This window comes from Pan paniscus, chromosome 1 (assembly GCF_029289425.2).
Source record: "Pan paniscus chromosome 1, NHGRI_mPanPan1-v2.0_pri, whole genome shotgun sequence".
Classification (NCBI taxonomy): domain Eukaryota; kingdom Metazoa; phylum Chordata; class Mammalia; order Primates; family Hominidae; genus Pan; species Pan paniscus.
The window spans coordinates 118,515,291-118,538,050 of record NC_073249.2 but is presented as its reverse complement, the minus strand read 5'-3'; the positions used below and the strand labels follow the sequence as shown (position 1 = coordinate 118,538,050).

At 36.7% G+C, this 22,760-nt stretch overlaps 1 protein-coding gene and 1 pseudogene across 1 annotated transcript in view; one reads left to right on the top strand and one right to left on the bottom strand.

Moving 5' to 3' along the window:
- Positions 1-22,760, top strand: part of STXBP3 (syntaxin binding protein 3) — a 65,178-nt gene that overhangs the window by 22,652 nt on the left and 19,766 nt on the right. The window contains exons 7-11 of the mRNA XM_034932506.3: positions 5,640-5,794; positions 9,293-9,383; positions 12,273-12,397; positions 15,405-15,500; positions 15,632-15,689. Coding sequence (XP_034788397.1) covers positions 5,640-5,794; positions 9,293-9,383; positions 12,273-12,397; positions 15,405-15,500; positions 15,632-15,689 — 525 coding nt within the window. The remainder of the gene's footprint in view (positions 1-5,639; positions 5,795-9,292; positions 9,384-12,272; positions 12,398-15,404; positions 15,501-15,631; positions 15,690-22,760) is intronic.
- Positions 652-1,523, bottom strand: LOC103784394 (N-acylneuraminate-9-phosphatase-like; annotated as a pseudogene).

Sequence of the window (22,760 nt, the reverse complement as noted above, 5' to 3'; positions counted from 1 at the left end):
TTTGTTATGTACACACCACAGAAAAATTGCCCCCGCCCCTGAAAAAAAAAAGGTCATGCAAGAAAATCAGATTCATAATATAAAAAATGTATATATCTAAAGTAGGCAAAAATATGGTTTATGTTTTAAAAAGAAAATATGTAAAATTTCACTATGAAATGCTTTGATTTGCATATGACTTAGTACTTATTTCATATTAACCATATCCAGTTGCTATGATAAGTCTCTATGTTTTAGAATAGCTATTCTTTAAAAATATCTATTTTTAAGCCAGAACATATACGTTACATTTGTGCATCCATGTGTAAGCTATCCTGCTTGGTATGGAATCAAGATACTAAAAGATTAATAAAAGAAGTTTTAAAATCTTCAGTCACAGACTAGAAAAGAATATATTTCTTCAAGTTTTCTGGGCCACACTGCTGACTTGTATTAATGCAATCTGAATTTTCAGATGTAAATACCAGTCAGAGGTTGGTTGTCAAAACTTAAAAGCAGTTGAGTTGGGAGGACCTTCACAATATCGGCTCTTAAATCATAAGTAAAATTATTCTTAGAACTGGACCATAGTAAGCAGAAAGCCTTAAGTTTTCTTAGCTCAAACCCTCCAAATTGACTCTTAACATTCATAATCATGCCCTTTTAGGTGCTTTAAGAGGGCATACTGACTTTGTGGTCTATACTTTGTAAGAGAGCAGGTAACTCTAGCACAAAAGAAACTGTAATATGGAACTGGGGAGGACTTCAGTGGCACTATTCCAATTTTATTGATCCATACTGTTGCTTTCAACCCTGCTTTGAGACCCCCTTGTGTGTCACTTTCTAACATGTCACCAACCGTCACACAGTCCACAGGTTGTACTCCAAGGAGATTGCAGCATTAATAAAATATGGAAGGTGCTGGCTTCTCCTCCTTCTGCTGTTCACCTACAACAGCTTGGACATAGGACTAACAGACACAAGCCTCATCTTCTCCCTCTGGGTCTGTCTGACCCCATTCATTACTAAAAGTAGGCAGACCTCCTTTCTGATTTCAATGAGCATAGCTTTGACATCTCACTGACCTTAGTGTCATGTGCTGTAAATGTGTGGTTTTCCAAAGGAGGTAACGTTCTTCAGCCAATTTCCTATTGGCTGCACCATGTTTTGTTTCCTAGATTGCTTCCTCCCATTGTGAAGTCCTTAGATCAGTAATGCATGTATTGTAATGGTGAAAACATTCCTTCTTGAGTTTAACTTGAGCTTTATCACAGGTGAATTCAGCCTCCTGTTTATACTGGTATTTTGATTGTAAGAGCTTTATCACCTCCAAATGCCTCTCCTGCTTGTCACACCTGTGTCAATGAGCGTGTTGTCCAGGTCAAAGAAAATGGCCTGCACGTGGCTCAGCCCCATAGCACCTGTGCCCTGCTGCAACCTGCTACGTCGCTGCCTGCACATGTGCAAGGTGGGCGGCCCAATTTTGTTTTTTTCTTTGAGAGAGGGTCTCGCTCAAACAGTCCTCCCGCCTCAGCCTCCCAAGTAGCTGGGACCACAGATGCATGCCAGCACGCCCAGCTAATTTTTCTTCATTTATAGCAGAGATGAGGTCTTGCTATGTTGCCCAGGATGATCTAGAACTCCTGAGCTCAAGCAATCCTCCTACCTCAGCCTCCCAAAGTGCTGGGACAGGCATGAGCCACCACTCCCAGCCATACTGTAGAATTATTACATCATCATTTGAGGATATACAAAAGAATGAGAGAATAATTTTCGTTTTTATCTCATTAGCTAAAATTGAGTCACATGGCTACACATAAGTGTGTGGGAAACTGAGAAAATTTTTTAGCTGGGCATATATGGCTGTTCTTCACAAAGAACTGAAGTGCAGTTACTGAAAAGGGGAAGATGTTTGTTGGAGAAGCATCTTGTAGTCGGCCACAAAAGGAGGGAGATTCTCTTTTTAAATATTTATTTATTTGACACATTGTAATTGTACCTATTTATGGGATACAATTTGATGTTTTGATACATATCTATGTTGCATAATGATACAAGGAATGTATCCATCATTTCATGCATTTAGGAGCCAGGTTTTGTTAGGTTTTGTTTGTATTTTTAGTAGAGATGGGGTTGCCCAGGCTGGTCTCGAACTCCCAGGTTCAAGCAATCCGCCTGCCTCGGCTTCCCAAAGTGCTGGGATTACAGGAATGAGCCACTGCACCAGCATTGAGAGAGGCTAATTCTTACTGGGAGATTGGGAAAATATTTGAAGAATGGATGTATTTTTATAAGGTAGTAATGAAGAGGGAAAGAACCTAGGAGGTAAAAATAATCTAGATGTAAAGATACAGAATCAGAAGAGTGCAGGAGAACAGCAGGAATGTGGCTTATAAGAGGTGAAGGAATGAAAGATAGGCTCTCTGTAGGTAGGTTGGGACTATTGTACGTAGGAGGCTCCTGGTTCTACCAAAAATAATGACAGAAAATTAGCTGGTGCAGAAAACTGTGGAACTGGTCGTAAAGTCCTTAATGAAAAGTAGAGTCCTAGAAGTCAGGAGATCATTGCAGAGAGATTGGTAAAGTCAGATATGATAGTGCTTCAAAGAAATAAAGTTGGACATCAGCACATTTAGAAATTACCTGGAGAGGAAGAAGATTAACTCACTCATGGTGATTCCATGAGTCAAAGGGATTAAAGAAAGATCTTTCTTTCCCTTTCAGAGGATTTAAGGTAAGTGATGCTGTCACATATATAATAAGGCAAGTAGAGTTGATCCTTGAATAACATAGGGGTTGGGGCACCAACCCCCTGTGCAGTTGAAAAATTTGTGTATAACTGTAAACTCGCCAAAAACTTAACTACCAATAGCCTGCTGTTGAGTGGAAGCCTTCCTGATAACATAAACAATAGAATAACACATATTTTGTATATTGTATTTACTATATTCTAACAAAGTAAGCTAGAGAAAAGAAAATGTTATTAAGAAAATCAAAAGGAAGAGAAAATATACTTACTATTAAATAGAAGTGGATTATTATGAAGGTCTTCATTCTTGTCATTTTCAAGTTGAGTAGGCAGAGGTGGAGGAAGAGGAGGGATTGATCTTGCCGTCTCATGGGGTGGCAGAGGCAGAGGAGGTGGCAGGGGAGGCAGGCACACTCTTTGTAACTTTTATTGAAAAAAATCTGCATATAAGTGGATCTGTGTAGTTCAAGGCCTTGTTGTTCAAGGGTCAGACAAACATAGAAAGCATTCAAGAATATGAGGGAGTTTGTTTACAGTGAACCTTAGTGAGTACAGAGAGTCTGGTACAGTTAGTAGAGAGGATACTAGAAGGGATCTGGTAGAGATAGAAACAAGCTAGCTATAGATTAGCATGAAGAGTAGATGGAAGACAGGATCTGTATTTAAGGAGCTGATTATGGGTTTATAAAGATGAAAAAAGCATGTGGCAGTAGTCTTAAAAAACTTTTAATGATGGTGATGGAAAGTGGGGAGGAGGTAGAGGAAGAGGGAAATGGAGGAAATGTGAGTATAGAATGAGAACCAGCACCCAGATTATCTTTGGTACATTGGGGTATTAGATAGCTTAGATTAATTTGTGGTAGGAACCCCCCAGATCTCAGTGCATTACTACAACAAAGGTTTATTTCTCATTTGTGTTGTCCATTGTTGTTTGGCTGGGGCTTTGCTCTACATCCTCTACATTCTAGTACTGAGGCCGAAGGGCTAGTCTGGGACATAGCCGAGGGAAAAGAGAAAATAGTGGAGCCACACAATAGCTTTTAAAGCTTCTGCTGGAAAGTGGCACGCGTATCTTCTACATACATTCCAGGCCGAGCACAGTGGCTCACATCTGTAATCCCAGGACTTTAGGAGGCCGAGGCGGAAGGATTGCTTGAGCCCAGGAGTACTAGACCAGCCTGGGCAACAAAGTGAGACCTTGTCTCTACAAAGAAACTTAAAAAAGGAATTAGCCAGGTGTGGTGGCACATACCTGTGGTCCTAGCTACGTGGGAGACTGAAATTGAGGATCGCTTGAGCCCAGGACCTCAAGGCTTCAGTCAGCCGTAACCATGCCACTGCACTCCAGCCTGGGTGACAGAGTGAGTCCCCATCTTAAAAAACAAAGACAAAAACAAACCTACACATGACCATGGCTAAACCTGGTATCAGTGAGTGGGAGGGAGAAGCCTTGGGCGACTGTGCGATAAATGTTTTTAATCAAATAATGTTATCTCCTGCTGTGGGATATTATACTATGAGGAAGCCACAGTTCAAGTGTAGGGTGCTTGTTGACAATTAATACAGCATCCTAGCCTTTGAGCAGGAAAGAGATAAGTGGATGAGCCACAGCTAAATTTTCATCTATGTTCAGGCTGCTGTTGTTGGTGCTGGGTTATGTCCAGAGAAATGAATAACTGTGTGTAAAAGGAAATGCGAGAAGTTTATTCATAATTCATTACTTAACCTATAATGTTTATTACTTGCCTACTTTCACTTACAATAAATTTTCATAGTTTAAGAGAAGTTATCATTGTTTAGAAAACAACAAAATTTAGTTTAACGGGGAACTCTCAATACCATTTAGGGAGCTCCTGCTTTTGTATCCTCCAAATCCTCTAACCCAGTTCTTTGTACATAAGTAAATTATTTTGTTAATTGAATGAATGAATCTGTGAGGTTTTGCTGTACATACGTATAGTAAGATTTATATTATGTCTAGCACAATGCCATGTCTTTTGGGGAAGTATGTCTCTTATTTTAAGGACATGAAGAGTATAAGCTAAAGAACTGAAGACATGTATCAACTATGGGAGATTTTTGGGTTACTCTCTAATGGGTTAAGGTTTATAATTTATGTCTGAGATATAGGCCGATTTTGGTAATGTTGTGTTTCTCTGTGCTAGGAGTTAGATTTTTATTTTAGTCTGACTATCTCAGATTCCTTCATCTGTTGCACTGGTAGTAAAAAGCAGATAGTACAATCTGTGTATGAAACAAGAATTGAAGGAGAGAGGTAGACTAAAGCAGGAGAGGAGAGTGAGAGAAGAAATAAAGGATGAAATCAGGATGACAGAGAAAATGAGATTTGATTAAGGTAAAGACACAGTTGTTTCAGGAAACAGCATGGTTAGTGCAAGTATTTTTTTAACTGCCCCAAATAGTTGCTGCATTTTCTTGATATATATCTATATATAAAAAATATATAAATATATATGATATATATCTATATATAATATATAAATATATATGATATATATCTATATATAATATATAAATATATATGATATATATCTATATATCATATAGAAATATATATGATATATATCTATATATCATATAGAAATATATATGATATATATCTATATATCATATAGAAATATATATGATATATATCTATATATCATATAGAAATATATGATATATATCTATATATAATATAGAAATATATGATATATATCTATATATAATATAGAAATATATATGATATATATCTATATATAATATAGAAATACATATGATATATCTATATATGATATATAATATATACATTATATATAACATATACATTATATATAACATAAATATAAATATATATATATTTTTAAATCAGGTCTCCAGATTAACAGTGAGTTTTTTTGTCTTAACTTAGGTGTATACTCTTGATGTACCAGATGCATTCTATTACTGTTATAGTCCAGACCCTGGTAATGCAAAGGGAAAAGATGCCATTATGGAAACAATGGCTGACCAGATAGTTACAGTGTGTGCCACCTTGGATGAAAATCCCGGAGTAAGATATAAAAGGTGAGACACTGAGCATCTGCACATGTTATGCTTCCTATTTACCATTCATTATAGAGGTAAATAATATGTCTGTACCTTTGCATGTTGGTTTGCAAAATTTATTTTCTTTGTATGATTACCATGCTCTACATATAGGATATTTAAAGCTTGTGGTTTAAATTTCAGACTAGCAAATAGCTTCTGTTACTGAATTTCGGAGCCTAAATTTGGTACAATTTACAGACAGTTTTTCATCGGTTTAAAGAATGCTTAGAGGAAATGTCTTTATAGTCACATAGGGAATACAGTGTTACAGTTAATGTTTTTCATTAAATCACCAACAAATTTAAATGACCATATTCTCTGGATACCTGTTACTATGTCAAAGTATCTATAGTATCTAATCTGCCTATTCTAAATAAATTTTGGGGTTTTCTTAAGGGGTAAAATTTAACTTTAGTACTACATACCTTGACTTATATACTTCTTTTTAAAAATGAAGTTTACTATAAAGTGCCTAAATTGTCTATACAGTAAGTCCTCACTTAATGTTGTTGATGGGTTCTTGTTAACTGACAAAACCAATTTTACCATAGGCTAATTGATGTAAACAAGAATTAAGTTCCTTGGTTATGTAATGTCACCAAACTTCTACATAAAGACCTGAAACACTTCTAATATTAAACATTGAAAGAAATGTGACTATATGTACATTTAAGAAAGATTAATAAAAACAGGATCATTTTTTTGCCCAGTTATTCTAGTTCAGGCTCATTAGAAGGATGGCCAGAGCTCACCCCAGCAGTTCATGGCACAAGGCAGGAACCCACCCAGATTATAGGATACCATCCCATTGTAGGGCACACTACACACACATCCACACTCACTCGGACTGCGACAATTTAGACATGCCAGTTAACCAAACATGCTGCACATCTTTGGGATGTGGGAGGAAACCAGAGTACCAGGAGAAAACCCATGCAGACGTGGAGGGATCATGCAAACGCCACACAGACAGTGGCCTCAGCCAGGAATCTTTTATTTTTTTCCTCAGCATTATATCGAGATGATGAACAAAATGACATTATTTGAGGACGTGCTAGATATGGCATGTTAATTCATTCCAAAATGAACATATCCATCTAACCCTACCAAGGTCAAAAAAATAGAACATTAACAGCATCTCAGAGGCCTCTCTTGTGGTCCCTCCCAGCTCTCCCGTCCCTTTTCTTCCCTAGAGATGACTACCATCTGACTTTTAACACATAGTTAAATTTTGCCTGATTTTGAGCTGGTATAAATGGAACCACATGATATTTTTTGTTTTTGACTTCTTTGCTCAACATTATTTTCTGAGAGTCATCCATGTTTGTTGTGTGTGCCAGGCAGTTTTAGTTTTAATTTTGGTCTGCTAGTTCATGTGTGACCCTCTCGCCTCAGTTTCCTTATCTATGAAATAAGAATGATAATAATACCTACCATATACAGTTGTTTTTAGAATTAAATGAATTAATATCTGTAAAGCATTCAGCACTAATAAATATGGTAGTAAATATATTGCACTACTCGTAATAAGTATTACTCATTTGTCTTTTAAAAAGTCCTTTAATTTGAACATTGGCATTTGTCAAGTTAGCTGGCTGAACTGTTTAATTTTAAATTCATGTAGTACTTTAAGTCACATTACTCTTCACTTACCATTTAAAAATTCCACTATTAGTACTTAGAAAAAGTATAGTGATCTCCTTGGAGATTAAGTTATCTCCTTAATTCAGGTATTACCAGACAAGCTCTTTATTCATACCTTGGGTATTAGAAACATTCTTTTTCTCTCTTTCTTTCCTTTTTTTTTTTTTTTTGAGATGGGGGTCTCTCTGTGTTGCCCAGGCTGGTCTCAAACTCCTGGGCTCAAGCAATCTGCCTGCCTCTGCCTCCCAAAGTGCTGGGATTACCTTTTTCTTATAAGAGATGTGCTAATTACGTTCTGGACTCAGTGGAGCTAAGTGGTTTGGCTCCTGTGAAGAGTTTAGTAACTGTTGAAGCTTCTACTGTTGGTGATTGGTTATGTTTGGGGAAATGAGTAAATATAGCCAATTTATAATTTTATCGCTCACATAAGGGCTAGTTTTGAGTTATGCTAATAAATAATCTGTAATCCTGTCTTTTAAAATTCTACCTGTTTCCACAAAATATTCCTTTATGCTTTATAAAGTATAATTTTAAAATGAAGTTTCTTTCTTTTGAAAATATTGTACAGAGTTTAATTTATTGTGCAATTAATTTATTGTACAGTTTATTGTACAAAGAGTTTAATTATTGTACAAAGAGTTGAATTACCCTTTATAGATGTTACATTATTTATTTTTAAGGTATACAACCTAAAGGTTCTGTAAAACTTTGAAGCCCTCACAATGAGACCTCCCATTTTTGAGGTTGTTGTGCTGGTGAAGAGCCTTTTTCTTTCTCTCTCTCTTTTTTCTTAAATAATTTTTGTGGATACATAGTAGGTGTATATATTTATGGGGTATGTGACATATTTTGATACAGACATACACTGCATAATAGTCACATCAGGGTAAACGGGATATCTATCACCTCAAGCATTTATCCTTTCTTTGTGATAAAAACAATCCAATTATACTCTTAGTTATTTTTAAATATACTGTAGTCACCCTGTTGTGCTATCAAATACTAGATCTTACTCATTCTACCTATATTTTTGTACCCATTACCCATCCCCACTAAACAGTCACCCACCACTCCTGCCCCTTTCCAGCCTCTGGTAACCATCTTTCTACTTTCTCCATGAGTTCAATTGTTTTCATTTTTAGCTCCCGGAAGCAAGTGGGAACATGCGAAATGTTCTTTCAGTGCCTGGCTTATTTCGCTTAACATGGTGACCGCCAGTTCCATCCATGTTGTTGTAAATGTCTAGATCCATTCTTTTTTATGGCTGAAACATTTGTTTCAGTATTTGTAATAGTGTAATAAGAATGACTCATATGTCCATCTTTAGAGGAGTCGATACACAGAATCCAATATAATCATGATGGAATACTATATAGGAGATAAAATGAATAAATCCGATATATGTGTCAATGTCAATGTAGATAAATCTCAAACACACACACACACACACATACATATGAAACAGAAATGACTGGAGGGAGAATACACATGAAATTAATTATAATGGTTGCCTTGGTTTGAGGCAGGGGTATGGGAGAGGACCAGGACTTAGGAGTGGAATAAAAGGAACTGCAACTTTACATGTAATATTTTATTTCCTTTATATTAAAAAATCTGAAGCAGATATGATAAGATTTTTCCTTGTAAATTCCAAATATATCGATATAACATTATTTGATATATTATCTGAACTTTTACATGTTTATAAAATAATTTTTCATTTTGTAAACATTTTTTAAATTCCAGTTTAATTTTAGAATTAAACTTCATGATATTATAAAGTATACACTGAAAGAAAGATAATTGTTTGATCCTTTTTTCCATTTCTAGTAAACCTCTAGATAATGCCAGTAAGCTTGCACAGCTTGTTGAAAAAAAGCTTGAAGACTACTACAAGATTGATGAAAAGAGCCTAATAAAGGTAATGTATGCAAGGCAAGTAATGACTATGCATAAAGTCTGTCTTATTTCTTTATAAGCCAAAGAAACTTGCTCATTCATTTTCTAGTATTGATTTGGGAGTCATTAACATAGATCTCCAATACTGATTTGAGAATCATTAACATACCCAATTGTGCAAACCTTAATAGATGGTATGGTTTAGAGGGGGATCTATTAACTAACAGATTTTGAAGTCAGCACTGTGTCCAAATCTAGTTCTGCCGTTTAATTCATAGTTAATGTCTATTTGGGCAAATTATGTAACTTCTATGTAACTACATTTTCTTTTCTATAAAATGGGGATAATAAAAGAATACCTATTTTAAAAGTTATGATTAAATGAGTTAATACATGCAAAGTCCTTAGAATAATGCTTGCCAATGTGTAAACATTTAATAAATGTAGGAATTCCTATTATCACTAGTTCTGTGACCTTGAGTTTGTTTTTCCATCTGTGAAATAGATGAAATAATATATACATTGCTAGGCGGTGTGAGGATTAAGTTAGCACGTAAGTATTTGGCACCAATGTGAATTTAATAAATGGCAGCCATTGTTATCCTATGGAAATAATATAATCAAAGACTAAGGTTGAAATCTGGGAAATACCAGCATTTACATGTGGGTGAGAGAATGAAGAGCTTGAGGAGACTGACAGAGGTGGTGCCAGAGGCCTAGGAAGCCATATTACAGTAGCTGGAGAATGAAGAAAAGGAACTGTTGCTAGTTTAGAAGAAGAGTTGTGCCAGGAAACCACCAGTTAGAATACTGTGTAATAAGTGGAATGAGAGAAGAATATACAGAGTATAATGGGAATATAGTCCCGGGCTTATCTTCTAAACTGGAGTGTTGGAAGGCATCCCAAGAAGAAGAGGCCCTTTAGCTTGAAGAATGAAGTAACATGATAAAGAGGGAGTTCATTGCATGGAAAACAAGATTCTTCAGGTAGAGGCAATAGAGAAAAAGGCAAAATCCACAATTAAACAGTGTGGCTGGAATGGAAGATATAAACTTAGATGTTAGGTTAGTTACCTTAAAAGTAACCTGTTTTCGGTTTAGAGGCCTAGTGAAGGCTGTTATTCTGGTTGTAGTTTTGAAGACAGAATGGCTTAGTACACATCATAGATAGTGCATAAATGTTTGTTGAATGAAGAGATATATAATCAAATATGCTTTTAGTCCTTCATGTTTTCAGTGGAAAAAGAGCAAAATCCACAAAAATTAAACTTGTCCTTTCCACTCCTTCTGCCTGGAAAATTAATCATCCTTCAAATACTTGATACCTTTCCTTTATTCAGGGACACCTGATAAAGTGATAAAGTGTCACCTCATTTTTGAAGCCTTTCTTGACTCTTCAGGCCAAGTGTTGCTTCCTCCCACATGCTATCATAAGCCCTAAGCCTGCTATAGCATTTATATTGCACTTTTTCCTGTTTATATTTCTGAAGATTCATAGCTCACATTTTTGAGGGCTTACTGTGCTGTGTTTCGTAGTATGATTACGTTTAACCTTTTCAGTCATCTTATAAGGCAAAGATTCCATAATTGTGTTTCATTTTACAAAGAGAATACTGCCATGTAAACAGGATAAGCATTTTGTCCAAACTTGTACTGCAAGATTGTGGTCAAGGCTGGACTCAAATTCAGACCTAGCTGATTTCCAAGGCTGTGCTCTGAACCACCATATCATACTGTCTCAAAATTTAATGAAATTAATGTGCTTAATTTTAAAATATTTTAAAAATCTAGCCTATAACATTTACCTGTTATATGTAAATAAATAGAAAATGTTTGTATAATGATCTGTAGTTATGTTATTGCTTTGAATACTAATCCAAAGAATTTATTACTTTTTAAAATGAAATATGAAAGATACTAACATTAACAATAAATGTTTCCAGCACTGTTATTCACTGTTTAGTGATTAGTGATGCTTGCGAATTAATGATAACAAGGCTTTCATTGTGATTTATCATCTTAGTTGGTATCAGTACAGTCTTTTAAAATAGCATAACGGTTAAGAGCACAGATGTTGGAGCAAACCTGCATTTGAATCTCCATTCTGCCTCTTACTACCTGTGTGATTTGGGCAAGTTAGTTCATTTCAGGCCGCAATGCCCTCATGGTCAACTGGAGATAATAATGCCTGTCTCACAGGATTACTAAAAGAATTAAATGAAATAATCCATGTATTTTTGTTTAGTAAAATGTCTAATACTTAGAGCTCAAATAGTAGCTACTATTCATAATTTATATCAGTTTTAGTGCTTTTGGAACTCAATTCATAAGAAAATAGATATAGTGCAAACAAAATGTTACTTTTTTAAAAGGAATTTTCAAGCTATTATACAGTTCTCCCTTGGTAAACACAGAGGAGGGTTGGTTCCAGGACCTCCTGTGTATACCAAAATCCACACATACTCAAGTCCTGCATCAGCCCAACAGAACCTACATATCTGGAAAGTCAGCCCTTCATACACGCAGGTTTCACATCCTGCAAATACTGTATTTTCTGTCTGTTATTTAGTTGAAAAAACTCTGAGTATAAGTGTATCCACGCAGTTCAAACCCAAGTTATTAAATGTACCCTCTTACTCTAATTACAAAAGTAATTAGATTTTAGTTATGTAATTAGATTTTAGTTATGTAGTCTTCATTTTTTCTCTCTTGGGCTACTCAGATTTTTCTTTGTTTTATTATAACTTCACATTCTTAAGACAATTAACCATTTGTTTTGTTTTGTTGTATGTTTTTGGTGGGGAAAAGGGACAGAACTTAGGAAAAGGGTGCTTTGTATTCTAAGATATTAAAACTATGTTCACACTAAGAAATTGAAGCTGCTTAAGATGATTTTATCTTGTTATTCTAGGGTAAAACTCATTCACAGCTCTTAATAATTGATCGTGGCTTTGATCCTGTGTCCACTGTCCTGCATGAACTGACCTTTCAGGCAATGGCATATGATCTACTACCAATTGAGAATGATACATACAAGCAAGTATAACTTGAAGGGCATATAAAGGGCATATACAAACAGGATAGAATATGAGCATTTAATGATTTATATAGGCACCAGAGATCTGAAAGCCCCTATAACCTTTTCTATTCAGAGACTTTATCCTTCTCTTATTCCTACAGTTATAGTCTTTGACAGATATGTTGACCTTGTAAATTAAAGTGTAATTTGATTGCTTTGGAGCATTTTTGGTGTGTTTGCTTCCTTAACTGTGTGTACAGTAGAGCTACATTTAAACACATAGAATTTGGCCCTTTTGCTTTTAAAAGTAAATACCAGGCTCACTATCATATTTATTGAAGGAGAAACCATATTCAAAATTGTTAGGCTATAATTGTTCTGAATCATACATTCAAAAGTGTATGTGTCTTATCAACATAATGTATTTTAAAAGATTGGAACACTAGAAGACTAAATAGGATGGCTATTGAGGACAATAGGCATAGTTTTACCATTTTGGTACCTTCTACTGAGTTAATCTTGGTATAAACATATTTACTTTAAAAGTAATGTCAAATAAAAACCTAAATGAAAAATGAAATAGTTTTCTATCAAGGAATGCATCTTACTGTATCTCTGTATCATTTATGGTGTATGTGTTACATACATTACAAATGTTATTTGATGTCATGATTTCTGAATCCAAACTGGTATTTGTCAGCTAAGATTTACTGCTTGAGTACAGTAATAAAAATGAAAATAGTTTTCTGAAATTTTATGTTTAAACTAATTTGTTAGTTTTAAGATACAGACACTTGTGATAGTTATGATACTGTTTTTTTCTTAAATATTGTTAAAATTTGTATTTTTATTTGCATTCTGGTCAAATCTTGGTTTCTGAGTTTTTCTCTGTATTATCTGTATTAATGTTAGATAACATAGCTATTTTTCTAATATAAAAGTTTTTTTAAGCAGTTTATTCAGAGGGGATATTATTTACCTCTGTTACCCTGTAGGTCTCTAAACTTTTAAGTAGACTTATTTTTTAAAAAGCTACTATACTCCCTTCTTTCTGAATCAAAAACATTCAGAGATAAGAATTAGATGGAAGTAAAGCTCCCTGTGGTTTGCGCTCCATCACAATTTTTTTTTTTTTTTTTTTTTTTAGTAGAGGCGGGGTTTCCCCATGTTGGCCAGGCTAGTCTTGAACTCCTGACCTCAGGTGATCCCCCTGCCTCGGCCTCCCAAAGCGCTGGGATTGCAGGGGTGAGCCACCACGCCCAGCCTTCATCACAATTTTTTATGGAAACAGAATACAAAGCAGCAGGAAGCTCTAAGTGTCCAGATTCAAGTTTTCATGTTGGTGCCTTCTTTAAATTTACTTTTTTTTTTTTTTTCTTTTTTTGAGACAGAGTCTTACTCTGTCACCCAGGCTGGAGTGCAGTGGCGTGATCTCGGCTCATTGCAGCCTTCGTCCCCTGAGTTCAAATGATTCCCGGCCTCAGCCTCCCAAGTAACTGGCACTACAAGTGTGCACCACTGCGCCTGGCTCATTTTTGTGTTTTTAGTAGAAATGGGGTTTTGCTGTGTTGGCCAGGCTGGTCTCGAACTCCTGGCCTCACATGATCCACCCACCTCGGCCTCCCAACTAAATTTACTTTTAAAATGGGATATTCATCACCTGAGTATTGTCAGGCTTGTTACTCTTATCTCTGTTCACAAATCACTTATAAGTCAAAGGTATTGTGTAAGAACAAAGTGTATTTTAAATGACAAAAGGGCTTTCATCCTTAGTGCAGCCTTATATAATTGAGCACAGTGATTCTGTCTTTGGACATCTGTAATCCACACAGGTGGATGGTTTTATAGATTGATGTGTAATTTGTGGGGGTTATAGAAATGATTATATTCATATAGCGAAGTCTATATGTATTATTTGTAGTTCAGAGCTAGGAAAACTCAATGCCGTCCTTCCTGATCTTGACTCAGGAAATCAGTAGTTCCAAGGGTGATTCAGTCTTGTCTAGTTCCATAAATGGAAGGAGGGTGTCTGCATAAAAAGATAAGGGGAATCAGGAAGCCCATTTTGAATAGCTTCATGAATCCCTTAAATTGTTGCTCACTTCAGCAGAACTCATTAAAGCTATCACAATTTTTATGGCTTACATTAATTTTTTTTTATCTCATTTTCTTTCTCATTCTGTAAAGGAGATGTGGTTATAGGGTTGGGGGAGAATAAAGAAACAGATGATAAATGTTTGTGAATTTTGTACCAATTCTGAAACACCTTCAATATTTAATAGGTTATATTGGGGAGGATATTCCTGTTTTGTTTTGTTTTGTTTTGTTTGAGTCAGAGTCTTGTGCTGTCACTCAGGCTGGAGTGCAGTGGTGCGATCTCTGCTCACTGCAAACTCTGCCTCCCAGGTTCAAGTGATTCTCCTGCCTCAGCCTCCAGAGTAACTGGGATTACAGGTGTGTGTCACCACACCCTGCCAAGTTTTTGTATTTTTTTTTAGAGACAGGGTTTCACCTTGTTAGCCAGGCTGGTTTTGAACTCCTGACCTCAAGTGATCCGCCCACCTCGGCCTCCGAAAGTGCTAAAATTACAGGTGTGAGCCACTGCACCTGGCCGATATTCCTGTTCTTAATGGAAATTTGATAATTGTACTGTGGGTTATTAGCACATCAAAACAGTGTTGTAGGGAATTAGAACACAAAGCGTTAGTATATTGAGTCTTGTTCTTAAAGTTAACTGTAGGACGTTGAATTTTTTTTATAAGGTACAATTTTGCTGAACTAAAACTCTAATAATGGCACCTAAACTAAATATTTGAAAATGTCTTGGTAGGCTTAGGACTTATTTTTAATGTAAGGATAGCAGCATGCCTTAGTTTTGAGTAGGTATTCATTACCCCCCTAAAATAGTGGATTTTACTTTTCAGTTTCTTGAGTTGTGTCTTGAAATTATTGTTTCTAAAAATGTTTCTTTTGATTTTGGAGGGAAAAAAATCAAAAAGTTTTAGTGCTTCTGTCTACTTGTAGATATAAAACAGATGGAAAAGAAAAGGAGGCCATCCTTGAAGAAGAAGATGACCTCTGGGTTAGAATTCGACATCGACATATTGCGGTTGTGTTAGAGTATGTGAACTCATTTTAATTTTTGTTCCATAATTTTTAGACACTATGTGATAGTACATTTTGTAACCTTAAAATAGTTCTGTAAAGAATTACATCTTAGAAATTTAAAGAATTCTCTCACGATTTAACAGGGAAATTCCCAAGCTTATGAAAGAAATTTCATCAACAAAGAAAGCAACAGAAGGAAAGGTAAGAGTCTTACTTAACTTTCAAAGTAATAGTGAAGGTGAATTTTAAAGTTTGTTTAAAATCTTTTATTTCTGTGACTTTTTATTTTTGGAAAGTTCTAACACAGAGGTAGAGAATGAACTCCTGCATACCCATTGCCTAGTTTCAATAGTTAACAACATTTTTGTCTGTCCTGCTTCATTAAAATTTTTTTATTTTATTTTATTTTTTGAGACAGAGTCTCACTCTCCCATGCAGGCTGGAGTGCAGTTGTGCCATCTCAGCTCACTGCAGTCTCCACCTCCCAGGCTCAAGTGATTGTTTTGCCTCAGCCACTCAGGTAGCTGGGATTACTGGTGTGCACCACCACACCTGGCTAATTTTTGTATTTTTAGTAGTGACAAGGTTTTGCCATGTTGGCCAGGCTGGTCTCAAACTCCTGGCCTCAAGTGATCTGCCCACTTTGGTGCTGGGATTACAGGTGTGAGCCACTGTGCCTGGCCATAAAGTTTATTTTAAGGCCATTTAGTCAATTTTATCAATGCATTGTTGGGATTTTACATTCAGATATAATTTATAAGTAAAGCACACAAATCTTAAATTTATACTGGATAACTTTTACTTATATATACGCTTGAAACCACCACTTTAAATCAAGATACAGAACATTTTCATCATTCCAGAATATTCCCTCTTGTCCTTTCCGTCAGTACCCATCCTGCCAGAGGTAAACTCTATTCTAATTTTCATCACCATAGATTGTGTTCTTGAACTTCACATAATGAGATTCACCTGTGTTACGTATTTTAGTAATTCATTTTTTTCATTCATGTATAGTAGTAATACCATTATGTAAATATACAACAATTTGTTCATCTTGTCTCCTTTTGGTGGACATTTAGTTTGTTTCCAGTTTGGGATTATTATGAACAAAGCTGCTATGGATTTTTTTGTACATGTCATTTGGTGGACATACACACTCTTTCTCTTGGGTATATTAAGAGTAAAATTATTGGGTTATAGGGTAGGATTGTGTTTAGCTTTAATAGGTAATGCCAAAAGTTTTGCAAAGTGTTTGAACTGATTTACATCCCCATCAGCAATAATTGAGTGCTCTAGTTGCTCCATATTGCCACCAACACTTGATATATTCTTGTCTTTATTTTCAATTAAAATTTCATTGCATGAGATGGTATCTTATTGTGGTTTTAATTTCAATTTCTCTAATGTTCTTGTGCATATTGGCCATTAGGATATTCTGTTTTGTGAAGTGCCCATTGAAGGTCTTTTGCCCATTTTTAATTGAGTTGTCTGTTTTTCTTACTGATTTCTAGAAGTTATTTTCTGGATATGAGTCCTATACATGTATTTATGTATGTATGTATCTTTTCATGAACAGAAGATCTCAATTTTAATGAAATCTAGTTTATCAATTTATTTCTTTTATACTTTCTCTGTGTCCTTAAAAGTCTTGGCTTACCCTGAGGTCATTAATATATTCTTCTGTTTTCTTCAGTAAGGCTGATCATTTTAGCTTTTACATTTAAGTCTGTAATTCACTATATTAGTCCATTCTCATGCTGCCATGAATAAATAGCTGAGACTGGGTAATTTATAAAGAAAAGAGGTTTAATTGACTCACAGTTCCACATGGCTGGGGAGGCCTCAGGAAACTTAATCATGGCAGGAGCCACCACGTCACAGGGCAGCAGGAGGGAGAATGAGTGCCAAGCAAAGGGGTAAGCCCCTTATAAAACCATCAGATTTTGTGTGAACGCACTATCACAAGAATAGCATGGGGCAAACCGCCCCCATGATTCAGTTATCTCTACCTGGTCCTGCCCTTGACATGTGGAGATTATTACAGTTCAAGGTGAGATTTGGGTAGGGAAACAGAGCCAAACCGTATCATTCTGCCCTGGTACCTCCCATATCTCATGTCCTCACATTTCAAAACACAATCATGCCCTTCCAACAGTCCCCTAGAGTCTTAACTCATTCCAGCATTAACCCAAAAGTCCAAGTCCAAAGTTTCATCTGAGATAAGGCAAGTCCCTTCTGCCTATGAGCCTATAAAATAAAAAACAAGTTAGTTACTTCCTAGATACAATGGAGGTACAGGCATTGGGTAAATACACCTGTTCCAAATGGGAGAAATTGGCCATAACAGAGGGGCTTACAGGCCCCATGCAGGTCCAAAATCCAATAGGGCAGTCATTAAATCTTAAAGTTCCAAAAGGATCTCCTTTGACTCCATGTCTCACATCCGGGTCATGTTGATGCAAAAGGTGGGTTCCCATGGCCCTAGGCAGTTCTGCCCCTGTGGCTTTGCAGGATATAGCCCCTCTCTCAGCTGCTTTCATGGGCTGGTGTTGAGTGTATGCAGCTTTTCCAGGCACATGTTGCAAGCTGTTGGTGGATCTACTATTCTGGGATCTGGAGGATGGTGACCCGCTTCTCACAGTTCACTAGGCAGTGCCCCAGTGGCAACTATGTGTGGAGGTTCCAACCCCACATTTCCCTTCTGCATTACCCTAGCAGAGGTTCTCCATGAGGGCTCCACCCCTGCAGCAAACTCTGGCCTGGACATCCAGACATTTCTATACATCCTCTGAAATCTAAGCAGAGGTTCCCAAACCTCAATTCTTGACTTCTACACACCCTGTAAGCCCAACACCACGTGCAAGCCACCAGCTTGCACCATCTGAAGCAATGACCTGAGTTCTACTTTGGCCCCTTTTAGCCACAGCTGGGATGCAGGGTACCAAATCCCAAGACCGCACAAAGCGGCAAGGCTCTGAGCCTGACCCACGAAACCGTTTTTTCCTCCTAGGCCTCTGGACCTGTGATGGGAGGGGCTACCACGAAGGTCTCTGACATGCCCTGGAGAAATTTTCCCCATTGTTTTGGTGATTAACATTTGGCTCCTTGTTTCTCATGCAGATTTCAGCAGCCAGCTTGAATTTCTCCCCCGAAAATGGGTTTTTCTTTTCTATCATATCGTCAGGCTGCAGATTTTTCAAACTTTTATGCTCTGTCACCTCTTGAATAAATGACTGCTGATAAATTTCTTCTGCCAGATAACCCTAAATCATCTCTCTCGAGATCAAAGTTCCCCAGATCTCTAGGGCAAGGGCAAAATGCCACTAATCTCTGCTAAAGCATAGCAAGAGTCACCTTTGCTCTAGTTCCCAAGAAGTTTCTCATCTCCATCTGATACCACCTCAGCCTGGACTTGATTATCCATATCACTGTCAGCATTTTGGCCAAAATCACTCAAGTTTCTAGGAAGTTCCAAACTTTCCCACATTTTCCTGTCTTCTTCTGAGCCCTCCAAACTGTTCCAACCTCTGCCTGTTACCCAGTTCCAAAGTTGCTTCCACATTTTCAGGCGTCTTCACAGTAGCACCCCACTCCTGGTACCAAAACTGTATTAGTCCATTCTCATGCTTTTATGAAGAAATACCTGAGACTGGGTAATTTATAAAGAGATTCAGTTGACTCACAGTTCCATGTGGCTGCAGAGGCCTCAGGAAACTTACAGTCATGGTGGAAGGCACCTCTTCACAGGGTGGCAGGGGAGAGAAAGAATGCCGAGTGAAGGAGGAAGCCCCTTATAAGACCATCGGATCTCATGAGAACTCACTCACTATCACAAGAACAGCATGGGGGAAACTGCCCCCATTATTCAGTTATCTCCACTTGGTCCTGCCCTTGACGCATGGGGATTATTACAACTCAAGGTGAGATTTGGGTGGAGACACAGAGCCAAACCATGCCATTCACTCAAATTAATTTTGATTTATGGTGTGAGGTAAGGGTCTAGCTTCATTTTATTTTGATATACATATCTGATTACTCAAGCACTGTTTATTGTAAAGACCATCCTTTCACCAGTGAGTTGCAGTAATGCATTTGTTGTGAATCAAGTGACCATAAATGTGTGGGTCTGTGGACTCCATGTCCTTTTCCATGGTCAATTTGTCTATCCTTGTAACAAGACCACACTGTCTTAACTAGTGTACCTTTGTAATGGTTTTGAAATTTGGTAGTATAAGTCTTCCAGCTTTGTTCTTCAAGATTGTCTCAGCTGTTACAACCTTTGTCTTTTAATACACATTTTAGATTCTGCTTGACAATTTCAACAGAAACATTTAACTGAAATTTTGATTGGGATTACATGAATCTGTACACTAATTTGGGAAGAACTGACAAAAATACTGCATCTTCTGATCCAAGAACATAGAATATAGCTCCATTTGTGTAGATAGTTTGTCTCAGCCGCATTTTATAATTTTCATTTTAGTGGTATTGCACATTTTTTCTTTATTTCTAGGTATTTGATTTTTTGGTGTTATAAATGGTATTTTTAAAATTCCATTTTACTTTATTAGTATATAAAATGTGATTGATTTTTGTATAGTTACCTTGGATCTGGTGACCTTGCTAAATTTATTTTTTAATTCTAGTACTTTGTTTATAGATTGGCTTTTTTGTTTTTAAGAGATCGGAACTCTGTTGGCCAGGCTAGTCTCAAAGTTCTGAATTCAAGCAATCCTCCCACCCTTGCCTCCCTAGTAGCTGGGACTACAGGCAGGTACCAGTGCACCTAGCTGGATTTTTATATACACAGTAATATAATCTGTGAATAAAGAAAGTTTAGTCTCTTCCTTTCTAAATTAATCTTCCAGAGGTGTCCAAAGGAGAGAATACAGTCATGGGTTCTTAGTTTCTGTTTCGGCTAGTAAAGTCCCTTCCTTATCCCTCTTTTCCACTTATCACTAGAGACAGAAACTAAAAACCATGGCTTCAGGCTGCAAAAAGCCTAAAACAAAACAGAACAACAACAACAACAAAATAAGGTGGGTTAGACAAGCTTGTCATACGTTTAAAAAATTTTTTTTTAGTAGTTAATACCTCCTGGTTCTGGCTGATACCTCCAGTATAACATGAAATCAAACTGGTGATAATGAGCGTCCTTGTCTCATTCCCAGCTTTATGGGAAATGAGTTCAATATTTCATCGTTAAGTATTATGTTAGTTTTAGGTAGTTTTCTTTTATCAGATTAAGGATGTTCCTTTCTATTCTTAGTTTGCCAACAGGTTTTTATGTGTTTCTGTTTTTTGTTTTTTTCTTTTTTCTTTTTTTTAAGAGACAGGGTCTTGTTCTGTCACCCAGGCTGGAGTGCAGTGGTGCAGTCTCAACTCACTGCAGCCTCAACCTCCTGGGCTCAAACGATCCTCCCACCTCAGGCCCCCAAGCAGCTGGAATTACAGGTGTGCACCACCATGCCCAGCTAATTTTTGTGTGTTTTTAGTAGAGACAGAATTTCACCGTATTGCTCAGGCTGGTCTCGAACTCCTGAGCTCAGACAATCCTCCTGCCTCAGCCTCTCGAAATGCTGAGATTACAGGCGTGAGCCACCACACCCAGCCTGTTTCTGTTTTCTTTTAATCAGGAAATTTCGATGTTGGATTTCATCAAAGGCATTTTGATATTGTCTTTTTTTCCCTTTATTCTGTTAATGTGATGAATTACATTTATTGACTTACTAACATAAAAGTAACCATTTCTAGAATAAACTCCACTTGATCATGATGCATTATCCTTTTCCTCTATTACTGGATTTTGTTTGCTAATATTTTGTTGTAGGAGATTTGCTTCTATATTTATGAGAAATACTTTTCTGTAATAGTCCTTTTTTGTAATGTTCTTGTCAGGTTTTAGCAGCAAGATTTTTTTGGTCTTATGAAATGAATTGTGATGCACACTTTGTCCTTCCATTCTCTGAAAGAGTTTGTGTTAAGATTGTTACTGCTTGTTCTATTACTGCTTGAAAGAATTCACCATTGAAGCAGTTCAGGCATGGAGACTTCTTTATGGGGAGGTCTTTTGTTATAATTAATGATAAGTTATTTAATAGATATAGAACTATTTAGTTTTTTACTTTTTCTTGCATTAGTTTTGGGATATCGCATTTTTCAGGGAATTTGTCTATTATATCTAAATTTTGAAATGTCCTCTTATCCTTTCAATATGTGTAGAATCTATAGTTAGATTTTATTTACTAATCTTGCTATTGTTAATTGGTTTTTTCCCCTATATATTATTAATATCCCCTGCAGTCCGGGCGCAGTGGCTCACGTCTGTAATCCCAGCACTTGGGGAGGCCAAGGCAGACGGATCACCTGAGGTCAGGAGTTTGAGACCAGTCTGGCCAACATGGTGAAACCCTGTCTCTACTAAAAAAAATACAAAAATTAGCTGGGCTTGGTGGTGCATACCTGTATCCCAGCTACTCAGGAAGCTGAGGCAGGAGAATTGCTTGAACCTGGGAGACAGAGGTTGCAGTGAGCCGAGATAGTGCCACTGCACTTCAGCCTGGAGAAAAGAGTGAGACTCCATGTAAAAAAAATAAAATAAAATCCACTGCATATGTTATTAATATTTCAAAGAACCAACATTTGTCTTTGTTGATTTTCACTCTTGCATGTTTTATCTTCAATTAGCTGATTTTTACTCAGTTTTATTTCCTTCCTTCAGCTTACTTTGTTTTAAATGAAGCTTGTCCAACCTGTGGCCCACGGGTCACATACAGCCCAGGACGGCTGTGAATGTGGCCCAACACAAATTTGTAAGCTTTCTTAAAACATTATGAGATGTTTCTGTGATTTTTTTTTAACCTCATCAGCTATTGTTAGTGTATTTTATATGTGGCCCAAGACAGTTCTTCCAGTGTGGCCCAGGGAAGCCAAAATATCGGACACCCCTGGTTTAAATTTTTTCTTCTAGCTTCTTGAGTTGGAGTTTTAGAACATTGATTTCCAACCTTTCTTCTGTTCTATTGTATATATTTTATAGTTATTTACATCTCAAACTTAGCTGAATCCCAGGAGTTTTGGAACATTGATTTCCAACCTTTCTTCTGTTCTATTGTATATATTTTATAGTTATTTACATCTCAAACTTAGCTGCATCCCAGGAGTTTTGGAATAACTTATTTTCATTTAGTTCAAAACATTTTCTAACCCTTATTGTGATTTCTTCTTTGACCCATGTGTTATATAGGGAATACGTTTTTAAATTTCAAA